This window comes from Convolutriloba macropyga, chromosome 5, assembly GCF_964194025.1.
Source record: "Convolutriloba macropyga chromosome 5, txConMacr16.3, whole genome shotgun sequence".
Lineage (NCBI taxonomy): Eukaryota > Metazoa > Xenacoelomorpha > Acoela > Convolutidae > Convolutriloba > Convolutriloba macropyga.
In genome coordinates this window covers 4659117-4678564 of record NC_134472.1, presented here as the reverse complement: position 1 = coordinate 4678564, position 19448 = coordinate 4659117, and the positions used below count along the sequence as shown (strand labels likewise).

The 19448-nt window shown below is 34.5% G+C and overlaps 2 protein-coding genes across 2 annotated transcripts in view; both read right to left on the bottom strand.

The window, feature by feature from the left end:
- Positions 1-13663, bottom strand: part of LOC142339067 (uncharacterized) — a 55763-nt gene extending 42100 nt beyond the window's left edge. The window contains exon 1 of the mRNA XM_075388728.1: positions 10458-13663. Within this exon, the coding sequence (XP_075244843.1) occupies positions 10458-10509 (52 nt within the window). The 5' untranslated portion in view covers positions 10510-13663. The remainder of the gene's footprint in view (positions 1-10457) is intronic.
- LOC142339736 (uncharacterized) overlaps positions 1-19448 on the bottom strand; it is a 169655-nt gene that overhangs the window by 56251 nt on the left and 93956 nt on the right. The window lies entirely within an intron of this gene.

The following is a 19448-nucleotide window of genomic DNA, read 5'->3' as shown; positions in this document are numbered from 1 at the left end:
TGCTAAGATGAAACGTCTCAAACCAAAACGATCTTGTCTCTCAGTACCCACCAACTATGCTTTTCGTTTTCATTCAAATCTATATCCAGTGAAGAATAAACATCGGGGTGGAGAGAATTAGAGCCCATTTAAGTACAAATTTTTATTTGATAGAGGCTTTTGCCTTAGATGATTAAAGAAGCCCTGGTTCGTAGTTTCATGTAAAAACTAGCACTTTTTAAAGCTCTGAAATCTGAAAATTTAACGGAGAATTTTCTGTCCCAAATGAGCAAAAAACTAATAAACAGCAAAAAACCAATTCATCGCAAAAACAATCAGCTATAATAACTTCTAACTAGCAGTTCAGATTTATGATTTTTGTCGCCTTCAAGTATTCAAAATACAATCAGTCCAATTGAATTTTTTCAAACAGTCTCCTAAGAGTAAATCTTTCTACAAGTAGGACTTGATTAAAAGATACTCAGACAATTGGGGAAAAAGCATCCATTAAACTGTATTCGGGAACCTAATTGGAATCCTAACCCACCTTACGGCGTGTATGATATTTCGAGGGTGACTCCGGAGGGTTAGGATTTCAATTAGGTTCCCGAATACATTTTAATGGATGCTTTTTCCCCAATTGTCTGAGTACATTATTTTTGATACATTTCTGAAGCAATTTTGGAAAATCTTCTCTAGAAGTAACTAAAGCGCACTTCACAGTCAGGATCACAAACAAAAAACAGACAATTAATGAAATTTCTTGACCTTTTCTGCCCTTTTGCATTTGTGTTTGCATTTTGTGAGTCCTTAAAAATTTTGATTTTGAAAATTTAGAAAAGCCCTACACAGAAAATCAAGCTTAACTATTCGTTCAGTCTTTGGTAAGCGTGACAGGCGAGATAAATTAAAATACCATTTCCACTCAATATGTCCTGTTGTGTATCTGTTACAGCAGTAACAGTTGCTAAGCTGAAACGTCTCAAACCAAAACGACGTTTCTACTAACAACTATATTTTTCTTTTTCATTCAAATCTATATGCATGCGGGCATCCTGTGAAGAAAAAACATCGGGGTGAAGAGAGAAGTAAGCACTTTTAAGTACCAAATTTTAACTGATAACGAGTTTTTCCTTATATGACTACAGATGCCCTGGTTTGTACTTTCACGAAAAAATTCTTGCTCGTTTTAAAGCTCTGAAATTCAATGGAAAAATTTTTTTTGTTCGAAAAGAGCAAAAAATCAATGAACAGAGTTTCTTATCACAAAAACAGTCAGCTATAATAACTACTAAGTAACATTTCAATAAAGCGCGACAAATCAGCTTTCAAAATATCACCTTGACTTTCCTACATAAGGTGCATACTCCGATGCAAAATTCAGTTCAAAAATTTGTCAGTCACAAGAAATTTCCGTCAGTTAGATTCAAAATATCAGCATTGAAATTAAATTATCCTACTTGTAATTCGATGCGCTTTCAAAGCTCTGAAGAAATACGCCAAATGAAAGACAGCGTATCAACATTTGATCTAAATTTAATCTAATTACATCAATATTTACATCTTCTGCCTCAAAATGATCAGATTTAAACCGGGATAATGAGCCCAGACAAGAGCATTGTGTCTTATAAACACATAGCCACAGAATTCACGACAGATATTTTTCACTATATTCTTTCTTGAAAGAAAATCAACCGCAGCAATTTGAATTGACGCAATTTTCCAGATGACAGTTTCAAATAAAAACAAACAAAAAGCCATAAAATGTGATAAAACACATGCACTGAATGATTTATGACAATATAATCGTAAGACTGAAATGAAGACATACATGCTCTGGGATGTCTTAAGTTGTGTTTTTCAGATCAACTTCATAAATAAAATATGAGTATATTAAAAGTTGAATGTAAATTATCCGTCGTGTCATAGGAGTGCATTCAAAAAATGCAAAGGACTCCTAAAAAATCTAAAGAAAAACTTAACAAAAAATTTTAAAAGGAAAAACATAATTAATTCCTATTAATTTCTATCACATGAAATGTCAAAAAATTGTTAATCTAAATTTGATAATAGCGTATTTTCTTAGTTTTGCTGCTGCTATATAGTACAACACGATCGCGCAAAATAAATATGGAGGTATTTGTTAAGATATATAAATCGTCACAATGAAAAGAGAAGTTCGTGCATACCGTTTTCAGAACTCAAACAAATATTTCTAGAAATTCTCCGTTCAATAAGTTCATTTTTGACAATCATGTTCCTTAAACTTTTCATTCAACCTGATTCTAGTAAAGACACATTACCAAAAATAACAATTACCTTTCCCGGTTCAAAACCCGATTCATTTATGCATATTAATGCATATCCCTACATCGTTACCACGAGCAACATCATAATTTAGGAGCAAAATTTTTAAAATGCATTGGTCTAATCCTTTTCAACAGACCAGCATTGGCAGTTGAAATCCTGCGTTGATTTCCAGATTAGGGAAAGAAAATCTCTAAATTTAACACATGTTTGACACAAGTGGCTGTTATTGAATTTATTTAAAACCATAAGATTAGTCTCTGTCACTTGATCGAAATGGCACTTTATATTGCAGCTGCTCCTATCCACAAAACATCATTTAGACCTCTAATACGTCCATTAGGACAACGCGGCTGTTTTATTTGATGTTTAATGAACGGAACTAACGGACGGCTGTTTTCAGCAGTTGTTTACCACCCAAAATCAATTTTTGCGTCTTCGAATAATTCAGTTCTTGATAGAATTGGACAAGGTCACTTCTTGTCTTGATAGTTGGGTTTATGAAAATGTTAAGAAGCTCTCACTTTTTTTGGAAGGTCGTACCCAATTATGTTTGGGAAAGAACGCTCCAGCCGGAAAAAGCGTGATTTGAATATATTCAATTGTAAATTAAAAAAAAAACTTGAACCTCATTAATAAAATTAAGCCACACAATTCAAATATTTCAAAGAAATGGAGGAATTTATATCGGTAGCAGTCTTTTTTCCTTAATCAAAAATTCAAAATCTGACCCATTCCTGAAAAATAAGAATGATAGCATTTCAAGACCCATGATACTTTGTTTGGAGAATCCAAAAAAATCGTTTTAAAAAAGAAACTATTTTACCCCCTCTCCACATCTTCCAGTTTTTGAGATTTATTTAGTTCCAGTTTAAAATACATTCACTAAAAGTGAAATAAACAATTTCCTTGGAAAAAGTTCAGTATGCTAGTGCAGACACTTGTGTTACAGAGGACTTCATAACAGGTTAGCTGCCGATTAACCAACATTACTAAAAACATTTATTCTTTGACGGGTGATAAAGCAATCGTATCAAACAACGACCCAGAAAAATCTTCTTTTTATATGACCTGATTGAGGTCTGTGATAGCAATGGCTCATGCATGCTTTGCAGCTACAAAGGGAAACAATTGTAAAGTGTTTACAGGTTATGAGATGTCAAAAAACAGCGTCAAAAAGTGTCAAAAAATCCAAATTGTGTATAGTGTTTCATTTATTTCCTAAATTTTTGACCAAAAGCATCAATGACAACGATAAGCTGGAGGATTTGACTTTCTGATGGATACAACTGTTAAATCGCATACCCCAATTTTGAGGAGCGGTTTTCCTGGAAAACGTTGCAGTAATTGTTTTATCAATCGATGCGTTAGACACCTTTTAACATTTTTTTAAATTGCAATAAAGTATGAGGGGGCAAAATCAAGCCTCACCTCCCCGCGGTGTTCCCATTGGGTTGTCAATTCGGATTTGGATTGCTGAGCTAACGAGGCTATGGTGCGTAATCAACGGCATCAAAGGAACTCAAAAGAGGCTCGCCGGGTAATAAGAATCCCGATAGGCAGGTCGGAAATGACGGTTATCACGCGACTTCATTTCTGAGTGAATCTTTTACAGCATAGTCCTCGATCAGCCTATTTATATTCCTTTGATGGACTGCATTTTTCTAATCACCCCACACTCGCACGAGCCGTCTTTGTTAATAACAATTGACTACATTCGGCACGAAGTTTTATTTGAATAATGGTTTCCCATTTTCTCTGATTATATTGGGAAGATGAGTTTAACTGATGCTATAGTCTACAAAGAGACAGACTTAGTTCGAGAGCAATTAATTATTTCCTTTAACAATATACAAACATCCCGAAAACACAAACATCAATAACAAACAAAAGGTTTAAAATTTCTCACAACATATTTTTACGGTTCAGAAACTTTTAAAATCGTTTCATTCACACAAAATGGACACAGAAATTCTACAAAAGATAATTTATAACGCCTGTTTTAAGTTTCGTCTTTTGGGCGCAAATTCTTCTCAAATAATAAGGCATTTCGGTTGATTGCACGAAATTGTAGAAAATTAATTCTTTGTCCAAACCTAATTTGACAGATCAATGACTTTATAAAGTTCTGGGATAGCGTTAACGTCCTTATTTCCATTTAATGAGTAAAAAATGCAAGTTTATTTCAAAGGATTCAATGAATCAGTACATTAACGGTCGACTTTTTTTTAAACCCTCGCCACCTCAGTACTACAATTACACAATAAAAAAGATCATAAAACTGACAAAGGGGACGAAATCGAATCATTCCGTATCAAAAAGCATTAAAAAAGGTGGCCGAAAAGTGAAAATTAATTGACGTACACAATCTTGGTACATTAAGTGAAGGTGAAAAATGGGCTTTCAATGAAATCAATTGAGGTGGTGTGAAATCAATTGAGCATTAGCAATTTGACAATTTAATCCGGGCTAACAGTCCAAAGATTTTTCACTAACTCTTCAAGTCAGTCAGACCTATCAACCTTTTAATCTATTTAATGAACTGCCAAGACATTCGCCACTTTTTCTGACATTTTTCACACTATTCTAGTCTCAGAAGGGAGCGAGAGTGGAAAACAATTATATTTGACCATTGAGCAGATCGATCACACACGACTAGATTAAACCATTACCTCGCTTTTATGGTCCATCATAAGTAACTGAAGAAAGAAAGAGTGAGCGAAGGGAGGGGAAAATTCAATTCGAGAAGGCAGTGCAAGCAACACTTAATCAGGAAATACGTCCTACCACTAAATTCCCACAAAGTGTTTCCTCAATTATGACATGGATACTGCACAAGAGGCGTAATTATGTTGAAACGCCTATCGTGTTTCAGGTGAACAAGTGTGCGAGTAGACTAATTAAAGACACTTAGAGTTCAACCTCGTCTAAACAACGGAGACTATAAGTATGCATTCAGCAATTATTACGTCATCACAGAGCACCATTACGACACGTTCAAAAAGTGTCCCAAATGACAATCTGATTTGTTCATGATTTGAACTGACGCGAATTTTGGCCATTAGAAGTTTGCGAAGTAGATCGCTTAAAGGGGATTTCTAACTAAAGAAATTAATTTTCGTTGTGTTCAAGAAAAATTTAAGAATATACAATAGCAAAATATAATAATATAATAATATATAATAAAATGACTTTTTACGAAATGAACTTGGATCGGTGTTTCAAAAATTTGTTGAAACCTCAAGTCAAGCATGCAACAATCCAACACATTGCCGATTTGTAGAAAAAAGCCTATAAAAAATAGGACAAAATATAGAAATTTCTATTATTTTCGTTGAAAAGTGCCCTGTCAATCAAAAGGAGGCCAGAACTAATTTGCAAAGTTCTTTAATTTACTTTAATTTAAAGGCCGCAACCAACCAATTTGAACAATAGACATCCCCAAACGCTAGAAGAATAGAGAGCACTTGAAAACAATTTTTTTAAAACCTAGAAAAATTTGAGTTTTTTGATATTACGAGAGCACATAGAACCAAAAAAACTTCTTTGGAGCAAACAAAGTATTAAAAGGCTCACAAACAGGCCAGCCATAATAGGCTAAAAAAAACTAAGATTAATAAAAAAACTAAAAACTGCAAATATTAAGAAAAACAATTCAAACATTCTCAGTTTAGTGTCAATTTCTCAACAAAAAACCGTTTAATTCCAGTTAAACTGTAATCACTTGTTTTCTAAAAACTCCTTCAGTAATATGGTCTATTCAAATCCCAAATAAAGCAGTGGAACAAAAAGCAAAAAATCGCCTAAAATTCAGCAAAATAGCTGAAAAACCTGCAACTTGATATAAAAATCATAATAATTACCAGAAACCTTCAAACCACTACCGAAACAACCCTGAACGCAATACAATATCACACTCAAACTTCTAAACCAAAAAAATATATAGAAAAAAAATGTTTTAAAAGCCGCACTTGAACAAAAACTTCGGTCGTTTACAGAATTTTTTTCACTCCTCTATTTCTCGCTCTCGAAAACAGCGGTATAAACAAAAAACAACTCTATTTTCGCTCCACTCTTCAATTTTGTTCAGCACCCAAACTACTCCAAAATTTTTCATTTCCTGCTTCAAAAATCACTCCAATACACCTCTGCGAGTCGTAAAAACTAACCTTTCGACGAGATTTTTTTTTAAAAAAATGAGCAGATTATACAATAATATATAGGAAACTCGCAATAATAGTGTCAACGGTTTTACTCTTCATAGATATTTCACAGGTTAAAAATATGGTCATCGTCCAAAATAGGAAACACCTATTCAGGCTTAGCTTTATCCAAATCTTATGAACTAACGAACAACAGATAGACATTTTAATGAGGACTACCATTATCATTAATTCATTTTTTCATGCAAATCCAGATTATGTGGGAATTAACATGTTCTTATCTTTTTAAAGTTTTTTCCTGTTGTTTAATTATTTTTCAATTCGTCTTCCTGAGAAAGTCTCAACAATTTGCTCATTCTTATTGTACTAAAAATAGTTGGTATAACCAAATTAGAGATGTAAAAGATGTCACAATAACAGTGTAATGACAGCAATTATTGATGGTCACAATTTACAGGGATAAAGGAAACATTTCAACACTTTGTTTAAGGAAATATTCACATTGAAGACCTAAAAAAACATGCCTTGACGTATCTGACAGCGCTCGAACGCCGTGAACAAATTTTTGAGACCCCATTCACCTGCAATATTTTCAAAATTAAAACATATAAATATTTATGAACACAATTTTCAGCTCAGCGTATTATCAAGAACCATTCAAAACAACGTTTGAAGTACAAATAATTTCTGCCAACGATGGTAATTTAACTATGAATGAAACTGTTAATCTTATGAATTAGCGATTAATCAGAACAAACTTCAACTTAATCTACCGGATTTGAAAGATGTTACTTTAATGATCGATATTTAAGTTGATAAATTTATGAAACTATTAATAATAAATATAAGGCAACCCTCAACTTGTTTTTGAACCATAACATGACATCAACTTAATCTTCAGGATTTAAATATGTCACTTTAACGATAGATATTCAGTTAAATATTTTTTAATGAATCTATGAATAAATATAAAACAACACTCAACTTATTGCTCAATCTAAAACGATCAACAGAGACATCAGAAATTAACATTTTAAAATTATAAGAAGAACACAAATGACACAAATTACCAATTATCTATATCTTAAGCTCCATTTTGTTCAATGCTCTTGTAACTAGACATCACTCGACAGGCTCCAACCTATTTGAATGTCTCTTGCTGATTGTACCAATGCATTCCACTTTAATACAGCGTTTGAAAATTCAAATCTAATCGAAATCTAAATTGAGAAGAAACATCTGCTCGGAACTCTGTTGTGTTTCGTTCACTAGATTTCTCAATTTGGGAAATTGGAGTTTTACGGTTACTTTCAGGATCGGTATGAAGCGAAAAAGGTATCAAAATTTTTTAAAAACAAACCGACTATCGTCGGACAAATTGTTTTCGAACGACAGGTGGAGCAATTTAATACCGAGGGGCGGTAGCTAAGATAACCTTTTATGGGTGCAAACATTTCCGACCGAACAGGGGTTCGAAAGGAGAAAACATTATAGCCCCCGCCCCAATAATGCACACATATATGGAGGGTATAATGAGAAAGACACAAATCAGCCGTATCCCAGCGTTCGAAATAAGGCTAGCATATCAAAAAGCTTGAAACTGAAACTAAATTCAAGTCGTCTGTGCCAGATGTGAAAAAATTACATTCAGAGATGACACTCAAGATTTAATCACATCTGATAATACCCGATACCCAAGTTACCATACATTAAAAAAAATCAGTACTGCATCAGACCAAAACAAGTGTATCGGTAAAAATCAGTACTGATTCAGTCTATTCCAAGTACATTTCTTATCAGTACAGCCAGCGTAACTACCACAGTTATTTTTCAAACCACCAAGAGTTTATAAACCCATCGTAACCATCAGCCGGAAGCATTTTTTGATTTCTATTGTAAACATGGCTAAAATGCATAGAGCGCTGAGCCGAAAAGTTAAAATTTGTAATTATGCTTCTCAAAATTATTGCAGATATTTTCAATTACATGTAAAGTTTTTTTTATATTGGGAGGAACATGAAGCTTAATTGGGACGCCACAGACAAATTAATCCCTCAATGACGTCACCATTCAATTATTCAAGTTATCACAGTGCAAACATTTCATTAATTGGAAGCAAAAAAATGTGTCTAGAGGCGTTTAAGCAATCAACACAACAAATAATGCAGCAGGAAACGAAAACATTGAGGTAGTTTTTGCAATTATCACAATTCGCACTCCGGCAGGTTTCATGGGGGACTTTATGACTTCTGAAATTTTGAAATGAATAAACGTCTATGAACATGAATTGCGACACATGGGTTTCTAATGAGAAAGAGCACATTAGAGCACATTATTCCACTTTCGCCAAGGCTCACATATTTCAGCATATTTCAGGACTCATTCAATTGTTGACTTAACTTGATTCCTTTTGAACCAGATAAGTACCCTGCTCAAAAACACCGAGCAAAACAACAATCTTTTGGAATGTTTGGTTTCAAAAGTAAGATAGCTCCAGAGTCTCGGTTTTATCGGTATTATCGGTACTGTATTTCATAAACATTTGGCATGTTTGCTCACAAAAAAAGGTTGTTTTCAATTTTGAAACGATAAACAATATAAACAGACTAACGTGCGACACATTGCTCTCCAACGACATGCAGGGAAGTTTAATAGAGGGGGTCTAGAATAGATAACTTTTCATTATGGGAGCAAAACCTCCTCCGAGGGACGGATTCGAGCGCCGAACCACTCGGCCATGTTACCTTACTGATTTCCTACGCCACAATCATTTTATTTCATCTAACTTTACTTCGGAGTGAGAGCAATCGCTATCCCTCCAAAAAAGAAGAAAAGCGTGAAAAAGTCAACTGAGAAGTCAAAGAATGTTCTAGAACAACAGCGCAAAAACAGTCAAGCAAAAATTTTGCAAAAAAGACACGTTTACAATAAATGCTTCAAAAATCGTTCTAGAGCAATTAATTATCGCAATATGTTGGGTTTAAGAACGTAGCCAATTATTGGCACGATTGGTTTGAAATGTGGGCCATTGCCCGAGTTTTTGGTACAAAAAACCGAGCAAGTTGTTTTTATTGTTCTCAAACCTTATGAGAGCGTTTTAATCAACCCAAGTTCAATGAGTTCTTTCCGAAACTTCATTCAAAAGTAGGCGCAAACTTGAAATTATTCTGTCTCATGAAAAATTTTTGAATAAAACTTGAACTTTTGAAAATCGATGGACTCATTAGGTCATACTGATGGTCTTTAAACTTTCCAAAGAAAAGCATACAGGGAGTTTTTCTTGAACATTTTGTTTCGAAAAAAATACCAATGGTATACGACCCTTAAAATAAGTAGTAGACTTCCTAGATCTTAAAACGAATCATATCCACAGTTTCCTACATTTGAAAACTGCACTTGATGCCAATACCGGTAAAACAAAAGACCTTTTGTCGATTTTGTGTAATAAAATTGAAAATATTGACGATTTCCTACATTTAAAATGGACAATTTCTGGAGGACGGTGTTAAAGACTTGCCTAAGCGTGATATTAGAGTGAAAGAAGCAAAAACGGACTTTGTAGAAGTAAGCAATATCTGCTAGCTGACAAAACTTGGAACGTTTAACGACGATCTTGAGTTTCTGGAATATGTTGGTAAGAATTTATAGGGATGCTAATCACTGCCGTCAAGATGTGTCCTGCAAGCGAACAAGAGGTCATTTACCAAAAATTAAATTGAGCGAAGGTATGCAATTATTACATTTATAGCAACCGCTTATTCAATATTTATGCTGACATTTTTGAACATTTTTGGTGCGGCATAATTCATTTTCTTTTTTTTTAAAAAAAAGAGGTTTGGCAGTAGATTTATACCAAGCGAGTGGCGATAAAATTAAATATAATTTTTATTAAGAAGCAGACCATTGCTTGGTGGGATATACTTAAATTCGGTCTGTTGAGGTTGGGGTGGGGCAATGAAAAGGATGCCAAATATGATCAGCAAAAAACTTCAATGAAAAAGAACTCACCACTGAGAATGGCCAACACAAGACAATACCACAATGAGCAATGTTGGTCCATAACAAAGGATATCAGTTAGAGACGAAAAATTCAAACAATATAACTTTAATAAAAGGAGGCAAAAAAGGTTATTTCTGCAAAACTGTAATAGGTAACCCTGATTTACCCAAGGAATAGCTAAAAGGGGTAATTTAACAAACTCTCTAACGAGTGCCCAAATTTAGAAGAAATCACCCACTTTCAGTAATGATAAAATCTATATTTTCTCAAAATCACAGACGTTTTAAGCTAATTAATTGGCCTTTTTCAAAAGCAAGTAATTTTATCCAACACTCAGCCTGCTTTGAACGTTCTCGCCGCACAGCAGTTTTTTAAAAAGGTAACAAGGTGATGTGAGGTTTGCTGTAATTAGGGGAGAGTTAAGTGTAGCGTAAAAGGGTGGGTGCTAAACAAAATTCAATTCCGATAATAACAAAATAAGTAATTGGAAGTTAATGATTTCTAAAACAACAATGTTATACGTTTCGACGCATCCACAATACAACAGCCAATGCTTAAGATAAAAATTGAATTTTGACTTGATGCGGAAAGGCACAAATAGTCGTGCAGGGGGTGGGGGGTTGAAACGAACTGAAGGAAGCAATGGAGCAAGATTTGTGAAATAAAAGATATAGGACGCGGGGTTCGTTTGGCTTTATTGGAAACTGAAAGCTGAAAATCCGGATTTAACAACAATGCTCACTGCAATCAATACAGTGCTGTCTTCATGATTGACACACACAAATAAGTACATGAACAGGCTAAAGGCTATCCTTATTCTATCTATCTATCTTTCCATTCATTGAATGGATTCCACAATAACCTAGGAGGAGAAGGCAAACGGGGCGATCTTTCACTCTCAAATAATTCTCTGACGTCTCTATAATCACTCCAAATTCACACAAGAATGCAAAAGCCCACTTGGGTCGCAAACAAAGTATTATTTTTCCCTGCAATTTTTTAAGCTTTCTAGGGACAGAATGCGCAATAGAGGTACACAACTGTCAGAGGGTCTAAAAATTTGGGGCTATTATTGAATGGTGTACTCCCCCTGGAAGCAAACAAGATATAAACAAAACAACAAAATAAAGACAATTTAAATTACGTCTCAGATGCGCTGAGTACTAAAACAGAGCCATAGATTATATATGTCACCAATTCCCATTTACGTGTCAAATGGGCAAAATGGGCAACGAATTAGGTACTATATAGTCTTGGGGTGATTTAAATTCAGACAAAGATAATACAATGTAAAATCCCCAAATACGAGTACTTTTTTAACAACCACGATAAAGCGAAAACGCACAAGCTAAGCGCTGTTCATCTCATAAAACTACAATTGAGCACTGTAATGTAAAAATTAACTAGTTCACATTAGTCGAGCGTCAACAAACAAACAATATCTCGACCATTACACATTTTGTTAAGCTCGGAAGATAAGATCTGCAGCTACCAATTACAGATAACCGAGAAACTGAAGTGTATAAAGCAAAAAAGGGAGCAGAAATTTGTCAAAGCAAGGTTGAAATTTTAATCTGGAACAGGTAAAAGATAGATTTTCATCAGTTGTAAATAGTAAATCAGTTTAGCTGCCCGGTAAATCTCACAACGACTTGTTTTAGTTAAGCCTGGTAGTGCTATAAAAATAGGCGTAAAAGGGTCGTAAAATTAACAGCAAGATTCTGCAGGCTCGCTTTACTTAAATTATGAACTGTTAGTTACTTGTGGGTTAACCACTAATAATGTCGCAGAAGAAAAAACAGTCCCTATAAGTCCGTTCTAAGTAAAAAACACAAGAGTTGTAAATCTCTGTTTTCAACCGTGGTCGCAGTGTGTAAAATATGAGAGCTGTGTATTGAATTGGGCTAAGATGGAAGAAGAGTTGGGGGCTAATATGCGCTGATAGAAAGAGATTTAAAACGTGTTTTTCTTTCGATTCTCTTTCGAATTTATCTTGTCTGGAGGCGAAAAGCGGGGATTACAAGAACCAAATTGGGGCAAATTCAGCGAGAAAAGACACGGTAGATATATTGTAAATTCAAACGAAATAAACGATGTTCTGATAATTGGGCAAAATTGACGCTTAATGAAGCACAAAAGCTAGACGATCAAAAGATCTAACAATTTTCATTCACCTGAGGGGTGAAACCCACTAGGGCAAAAAAGAGAGCTTCTTTAATGCGGTTGATAGTTGCGAGAATTATAGTTACAATTGCTATTCAATTGCTAAGAACTATTCAATCAATCACAATAGCCGTCACTTTCATTAACCGTTTTGTTAAAAATTCACACAGAAGTTGTTGAACAAACTCAAAGGATTGATGTCTCGTCTGATAATTACAATAATCCGAACACACAAAAAAATCAGACTGCTTCAAACAGAGCTGTCTAAAAAACTGCTAAAAATTGGATATTTTTTCTGAAAAAGATTTAAAAAATTACAGTAAGTTGCCGGTAAATAAAAGGTATTAATTTCAAAATAATAGCAAAAGAATCGTTAACAAACGAAAGCCGGCAAGAATGAAACTAATCAATACCGCAAAAAAAATAATTACAACTGAAAACAATGTAAAGAAAACTGATACAGTAGCTGACAAAAAACGAACAATTTTCCTCAGAAATCGGTTTGGTCCTTTTAAATTCTTTAACTGACTAGAATTACAATTGGTCACTAAGCTTTCTTCAAGTGTTATTTAGATTGGATTTTTTTGCCGTTGGTCTTTTAAAGCCCAAGATTGGGGGCCGCGACGACGGCTACAATAATTTGGAGCCCTCTTAAATTAAAGGAAGGGGCGCGGCCGTCTTGGGAAAAACTAGTGGCAGATCAAAATATTGGGAATCCAATTGCAAGTCGAAAAACTCGCAGGCAAACAAACAAACAGTGTGTAAGAAGAGAGGATAAATAAAGGAACAAGCAAGAAAACAAGAGTGAACAAAATAGTAGGGGAGATGGAAAAAGATACCTAAGACGAGATATTGCTTGTTTATAAAGAGGAGAGAGAGCAAGCTAGCAATGGCGTTTTGTTGGGATTTGTTAAATTTCGATTTGAATTGATTTGATATATTAATGTAGTCGCGCAATTAAAGAAAAGCAGCAGTGTAGAACGACACTGGAGACTATTTGTAGATGGAGCAAAATAACAGTAAATACCATTTGAGAAAAGTAAGGCTTTTAATGTAGCTCAAAAAATCATCACCACTACCAACACCACCACCTCCCCAAATCATTCGCCAATCATCTTTCTCCTTATTCCCAGATTCCCTCGCACACTCTCCTCAAAAACATTTTATAATATTTCCCCACTCATTACACCATCATTATATCACACGCATACCAAAACCGACCGTCCAACCCGCGCGTATTAAAAATGTAATGAAATCTTAAACTATCATTATATAATAGTAATAATAACACACATTGTCTGCCGTTGTCATATAAAAAGCATTTTCCCAACATGAGGGCTTGGTGGTCCTAATCGAACGCTACTTTTCTCAATAAAAAATAAATTTAGTACAATCATTATCAAATTGATAATTCCATAATATGACAATTTAGAGTTTCCTTTTGACCTCAAAACCAAGGAATGCGCCATAATTTCTAGTTCATATCGGCCAATAATGCGAACCTTAAGTAGAAGAAAAATTGACAAATATGAAAACAATAGAAGCTAAATTTGAAATATCTGCTTCAAAATTAGCATTCACGCAATAATTTGCAGAAAACCTTTAACAAGTGCAGTTTCGTTTGTACTTAAAGCGAGCTTGCTTTGTTAAGTACCATTATTGTCAAGTGACACGTGTGATCTAAAAAAGATGGCAGAAAAAAATAACTTCCGTCAAATTTTTTTGGTAATACCAAGTTTCAAAGGTTGAGAAACGCCCCCAATTGATGCCAGTCGATAAAAAAGGCACGGCTCGTCGCTCTGTTTGATAAAAGTATGCACACAAAAAGAGCCATTTGTAAACGCGAAACAATAAAGCCCACATGAATCTCTGCTAAGCAGAAATTGCTATATTCTTCTTCGAAGAAATAAAATTAATCGGCATTTTAAACCAGTAGCACAAAATCTGCATGACCGGTGCGATGAAAGGATAAAGAAGATAGTGACGAAATTGAGCAGGAGCGACACGCAGTTTTTTTTAAAAAAAAGAATTCAAGTGAAATAGTCTTGATCAAAACTATATAAGTGAGTTATCCTTCTTAAGATTACAGCATACATTTAAGCATATATACCGAAACAAGTGAAAATTATGTTGTCTTAAGTGTTGCTCCAATCGCATGGAGAACCTTCAAGTTCAACTCATTTTTCCTTGTTGCATCGGTCACTTATCGCCGATCATCAATTTATTTATCGTAGAAAAATTTCTATTGTATCTTTTCAAAACCCATAAAGAATAAAGTCTATTCAACCAAAAATTTGTTTAAAATTTGTTTTGGTCTCATGGAGTTATCAAGGCTTTAATTTGCGCAGTTTTCGAGCCAGCTTCAGCTCCTTTCCAACCGATTTCGGACTTTTTAAACCAAGTTGAAATTTCTACACAAAACAACACCATTTAAAAAGAGCAGGAGCGACACGCATTTTTTCAGCGAACTCGTTTATTTCAATGAAAAAATTTGTTCAGAGAAATTTTCAAAAATTTCATTCAGTGAAATCCTGTCTTTTTCTCAAAACCTTCAATTTCAGTAGAACCATTCGTCCATCGTGGCTTTGATGAAGTTTAGATACGGTAAATATTTGAAATTACACACAGGTGATTGTAAACGGTTGAACGTAGTTGCTTTTTATTGTACTACTTTGATTATTGTCTTTTTCAAATTTCTGCTAATTTCTAAAACCTTTTCTGCCACGAATCAACGAAAAATGCCGATAACTGAAGAACAATTCCAAAACTTTCACTTATCAACATAATCATTTTTTCATAAGTCCAAAGATTTTTATACTTCAGGAAACTTCATTGACAGCTTGAACACTAGAAACCAGCTTAAATAATGTTAAATTATCTTAAAATAAATAATTTTTTAGAAAAATAAAAAAAATGCAAAATGCTATAAAGAATATTGTGAAACATAACCGACTAAACGTCGGAAGAATTGTTCTCGAACGACTAGTGGGAGCTCTAATCAGTTGCAGCCTGCTTCAGTGTGGGGGGGGGGGGGTTAAATAGAACTCAGAAGCTCAATAATGAGCTTCAATTAACCACATTAGAGGTAAACATATACACCTATTAAAATTTAGAGTGAAAAATGGCACCAGTTTCGGCGCACTTTTCATTTGACTTTTAGTATTAAATTGCCGCCAATTGAGTTCAGCTGCTTGAAATTGTGATTGAGAGAGAATTTTAGATCACTCAAAACGCAAAAAGTCAAGGGCGTAAAAGTCACTCGAAAATTCAAAACCGCCAAGCGTAAATTTTGCATAAAAAAGACAGACGTTTACAATAATTGCTATGAACTTCGTTCAAGGCCAATTGAAAATCATTTTTTAAATTTGGTTTTCCTTTCATGAAGTTCACCAGAGCTGTGCACCAGAGCTACCTTTTGTCATAAAATTTGTCGGCGGCGTTGTCAATTTAGAACTCAGATTGTCTAAACACATTTTTGGGGTCATTTTTGAAACTTTAATACTTAACAGAAGTAATTAAATTGGGATTTTTTTTTGAAAATTAGTTCTTCAAGCCACCCAGCTCAAAATTGACAGCTGGTCACAACAACCTTCCTTTTCCAGTCAATGTTATAGGATAGAAATGGAGCGATTAGCACGACAAACTATTGTACTAAAAATTGTACTAAAATTGTGCTCTTTAAGTGTTACTTTTGCTCATCTTAAACGTTTGATTTCATTCTTTTTCCCGTTTACACAGAAAAAAATGTAGCTGTCATTTACTCATTTACAGTTTGCCACGCTGTATCGAGTCGAAATGTCCAATTTCACGAAGAAAACTGGATTGCTTATTTTTCAATCAGCAAACTGCCCGCTCTGAATCTAGTTGAGAAATTACGAGCAATTTCGACGCAACCATTACGAAAACAGACAGCTCTTTCGGAAAATTTGAAAGAAAAAGTGTCGGAAATATGACTCAAATGTCATTAGAGACGTTTGTGAAAACTGTACAAACCATCTATTAGATACGTGTAAAGGTAAAAAAAAACGTAATGACCCTTTAATAGAGAATTGATTTGAATTGAAATATTGTATTTTTTATGATTGTGGCGCTTTTTAAAAATCTCTAGGTGTACATAGCTTTTTGGTACCATAGTGTATATAGTTATTATGCAAAACTAGAACATTTTGTCCGAGTTACTGCTTTGGTCACGAAATGTTAAAACAACGTCAACAAACTTCACCAAGAAGTTTCCTTTGGTTACTACACAAAACCTGTCGCAAAGTTGAAGCTTAAAATGTTGCGAACCTTGCGAACAATTTCACAAAACGCAAAAAGTCAAGGGCGTAAAAGTCATTCGAAAATTCAAAACCGTCAAGCGTAAATTTTGCGTAAAAAAGACAGACGTTTACAATAATTGTTATGAACTTCGTTCAAGGCCAATTAAAAATTATTTTTTAAATTTGGTCTTCCTTTCATGAAGTTCACCAGAGCTGTGCACCAGAGCTGCCTTTTGTCATAAATTTTGTCGGCGGCGTGATCAATTTAGAACTCATATTGTCTAAACACATTTTTGGGGTCATTTTTGAAACTTTAATACTTAACAGAAGTAATTAAATTGGGATTTTTTTGAAAATTAGTTCTTCAAGCCATCCACCTCAAAATTGACAGCTGGTCACAACAACCTTCCTTTTCCAGTCAATGTTATAGGATAGAAATGAGCGATTAGCACGACAAACTATTGTACTAAAAATTGTACTAAAATTGTGCTCTTTAAGTGTTACTTTTGCTCATCTTAAACGTTTGTTTTCATTCTTTTTCCCGCTTACACAGAAAAAAATGTAGCTGTCATTTACTCATTTACAGTTTGCCACGCTGTATCGAGTCGAAATGTCCAATTTCACGAAGAAAACTGGATTGCTTATTTTTCAATCAGCAAACTGCCCGCTCTGAATCTAGTTGAGAAATTACGAGCAATTTCGACGCAACCATTACGAAAACAGACAGCTCTTTCGGAAAATTTGAAAGAAAAAGTGTCGGAAATATGACTCAAATGTCATTAGAGACGTTTGTGAAAACTGTACAAACCATCTATTAGATACGTGTAAAGGTAAAAAAAAACGTAATGACCCTTTAATAGAGAATTGATTTGAATTGAAATATTGTATTTTTTATGATTGTGGCGCTTTTTAAAAATCTCTAGGTGTACATAGCTTTTTGGTACCATAGTGTATATAGTTATTATGCAAAACTAGAACATTTTGTCCGAGTTACTGCTTTGGTCACGAAATGTTAAAACAACGTCAACAAACTTCACCAAGAAGTTTCCTTTGGTTACTACACAAAACCTGTCGCAAAGTTGAAGCTTAAAATGTTGCGAACCTTGCGAACAATTTCACCCTTAATTTGCAAAAGTGTTGTTTCTGTTGTTGACATATTGAAACAAAAAAATTATCAGAAGACTTCAATTTTCAATTTCAAACATGCACTTGTTGCATGTGAATTTATGCATGTCTTAAAAGGTGCATTGAAAGGGCGACTTAACAAAAATTCTATAAGACTGTACTGTTTTCATTTGATGAAACTTAACATTCCTTCAAATAGATTTAAAAGACAAAGCCGGCAGATTGCCGGAAAATTTCCGCGATATACGCTTGTGGCCTTCCCTGGAATTGAAACAACTAAAGAAAAAAGGGATCTTTTCAACTATTGCCACCCCTTTGGTACCTAGTAGAGAATCGCCACCCCTTTTGTGCTATACTTTACCACAATATCATTTGGCCTACAGTTTAGATAGCCGAATATCAGTTTAAGTGCAATTGCGGACCGCTGTTCACGGTCATGCCTCTCATGCGATGTGGGATGTAATCCGGAAATCGCGGGTCGGTTATCGCGGCGAAGCCGCGACGCGCGCGAAGCGCGCCCTCCGACCCGCCAGTCGAAAATTCTTTTCGCTTTGTATTCCATTTCGGCTAATTGTCCTAGCATGGCGCATTTTATTCTATCCAGTTTAACACAGTATGAGCATACACGGAAAGTTATTAGTCGTCTCTGATTGATTAATAAATCGCTCACTGAAAATCTATTCAAGAATAGCCCCCCCTTTTGCAAAAGGGAGGCAATTGTTGAAAAGATCCGAAAAAAGATAGACAGATTGACCACCAGTTCTTTAATAAACCACTAGACTTTTTGGATTAGAATCGGAATGTCAATTTTATGAGACATACGCTCTATGAGGAAAAGACCATAATAGAGCTTTTTCAAAAATATTATTTGAAATCTTAGATGATATTATTTGGGACTGATCAAAAATATTATTTGGCACTAATTAGATGCACGCTATTGATCTTTAACAAGTAAAAGTTCATAAAAAATAAAGTCCATTAAGGGAGCTCAGAGTTCATTTTCTTAGTGTGGTAAGTCAAGCAATTGACCTAAAAGCAAAACAAATGACGTAACGCACACAAATTTTAACTGCAAAGCAGTAGAAGTCACTGAATGTGAAAAAGTCAATGGTCGCAAGAATCATTGGTGAACACTACGAATTAAAAAAACCTAGCCGTAAGAATTCCGGAAACGACTCGAAATCAAGTCCTCGAAAAAACTGATTTTTCATATAGCTAAAATCTCTAAGTCGAGGGCATCAATGCAAAAAAAACAACAGTCTTAAGTCAAAGAACAAAAGAGTTTTTGCCAGAAAAAAATAACGAAAAATTCGGAAAATTCAATTAAGTTCCCGTATAGTACAAAAACACTTACAAACGAAAACCGTTGTTTCATGCCATGACAACAAGTTATCTAACCACAAGAAATCAGCCAAGCCTTGATGAATTGACAAGCTTTCTACTTTTAAAGAG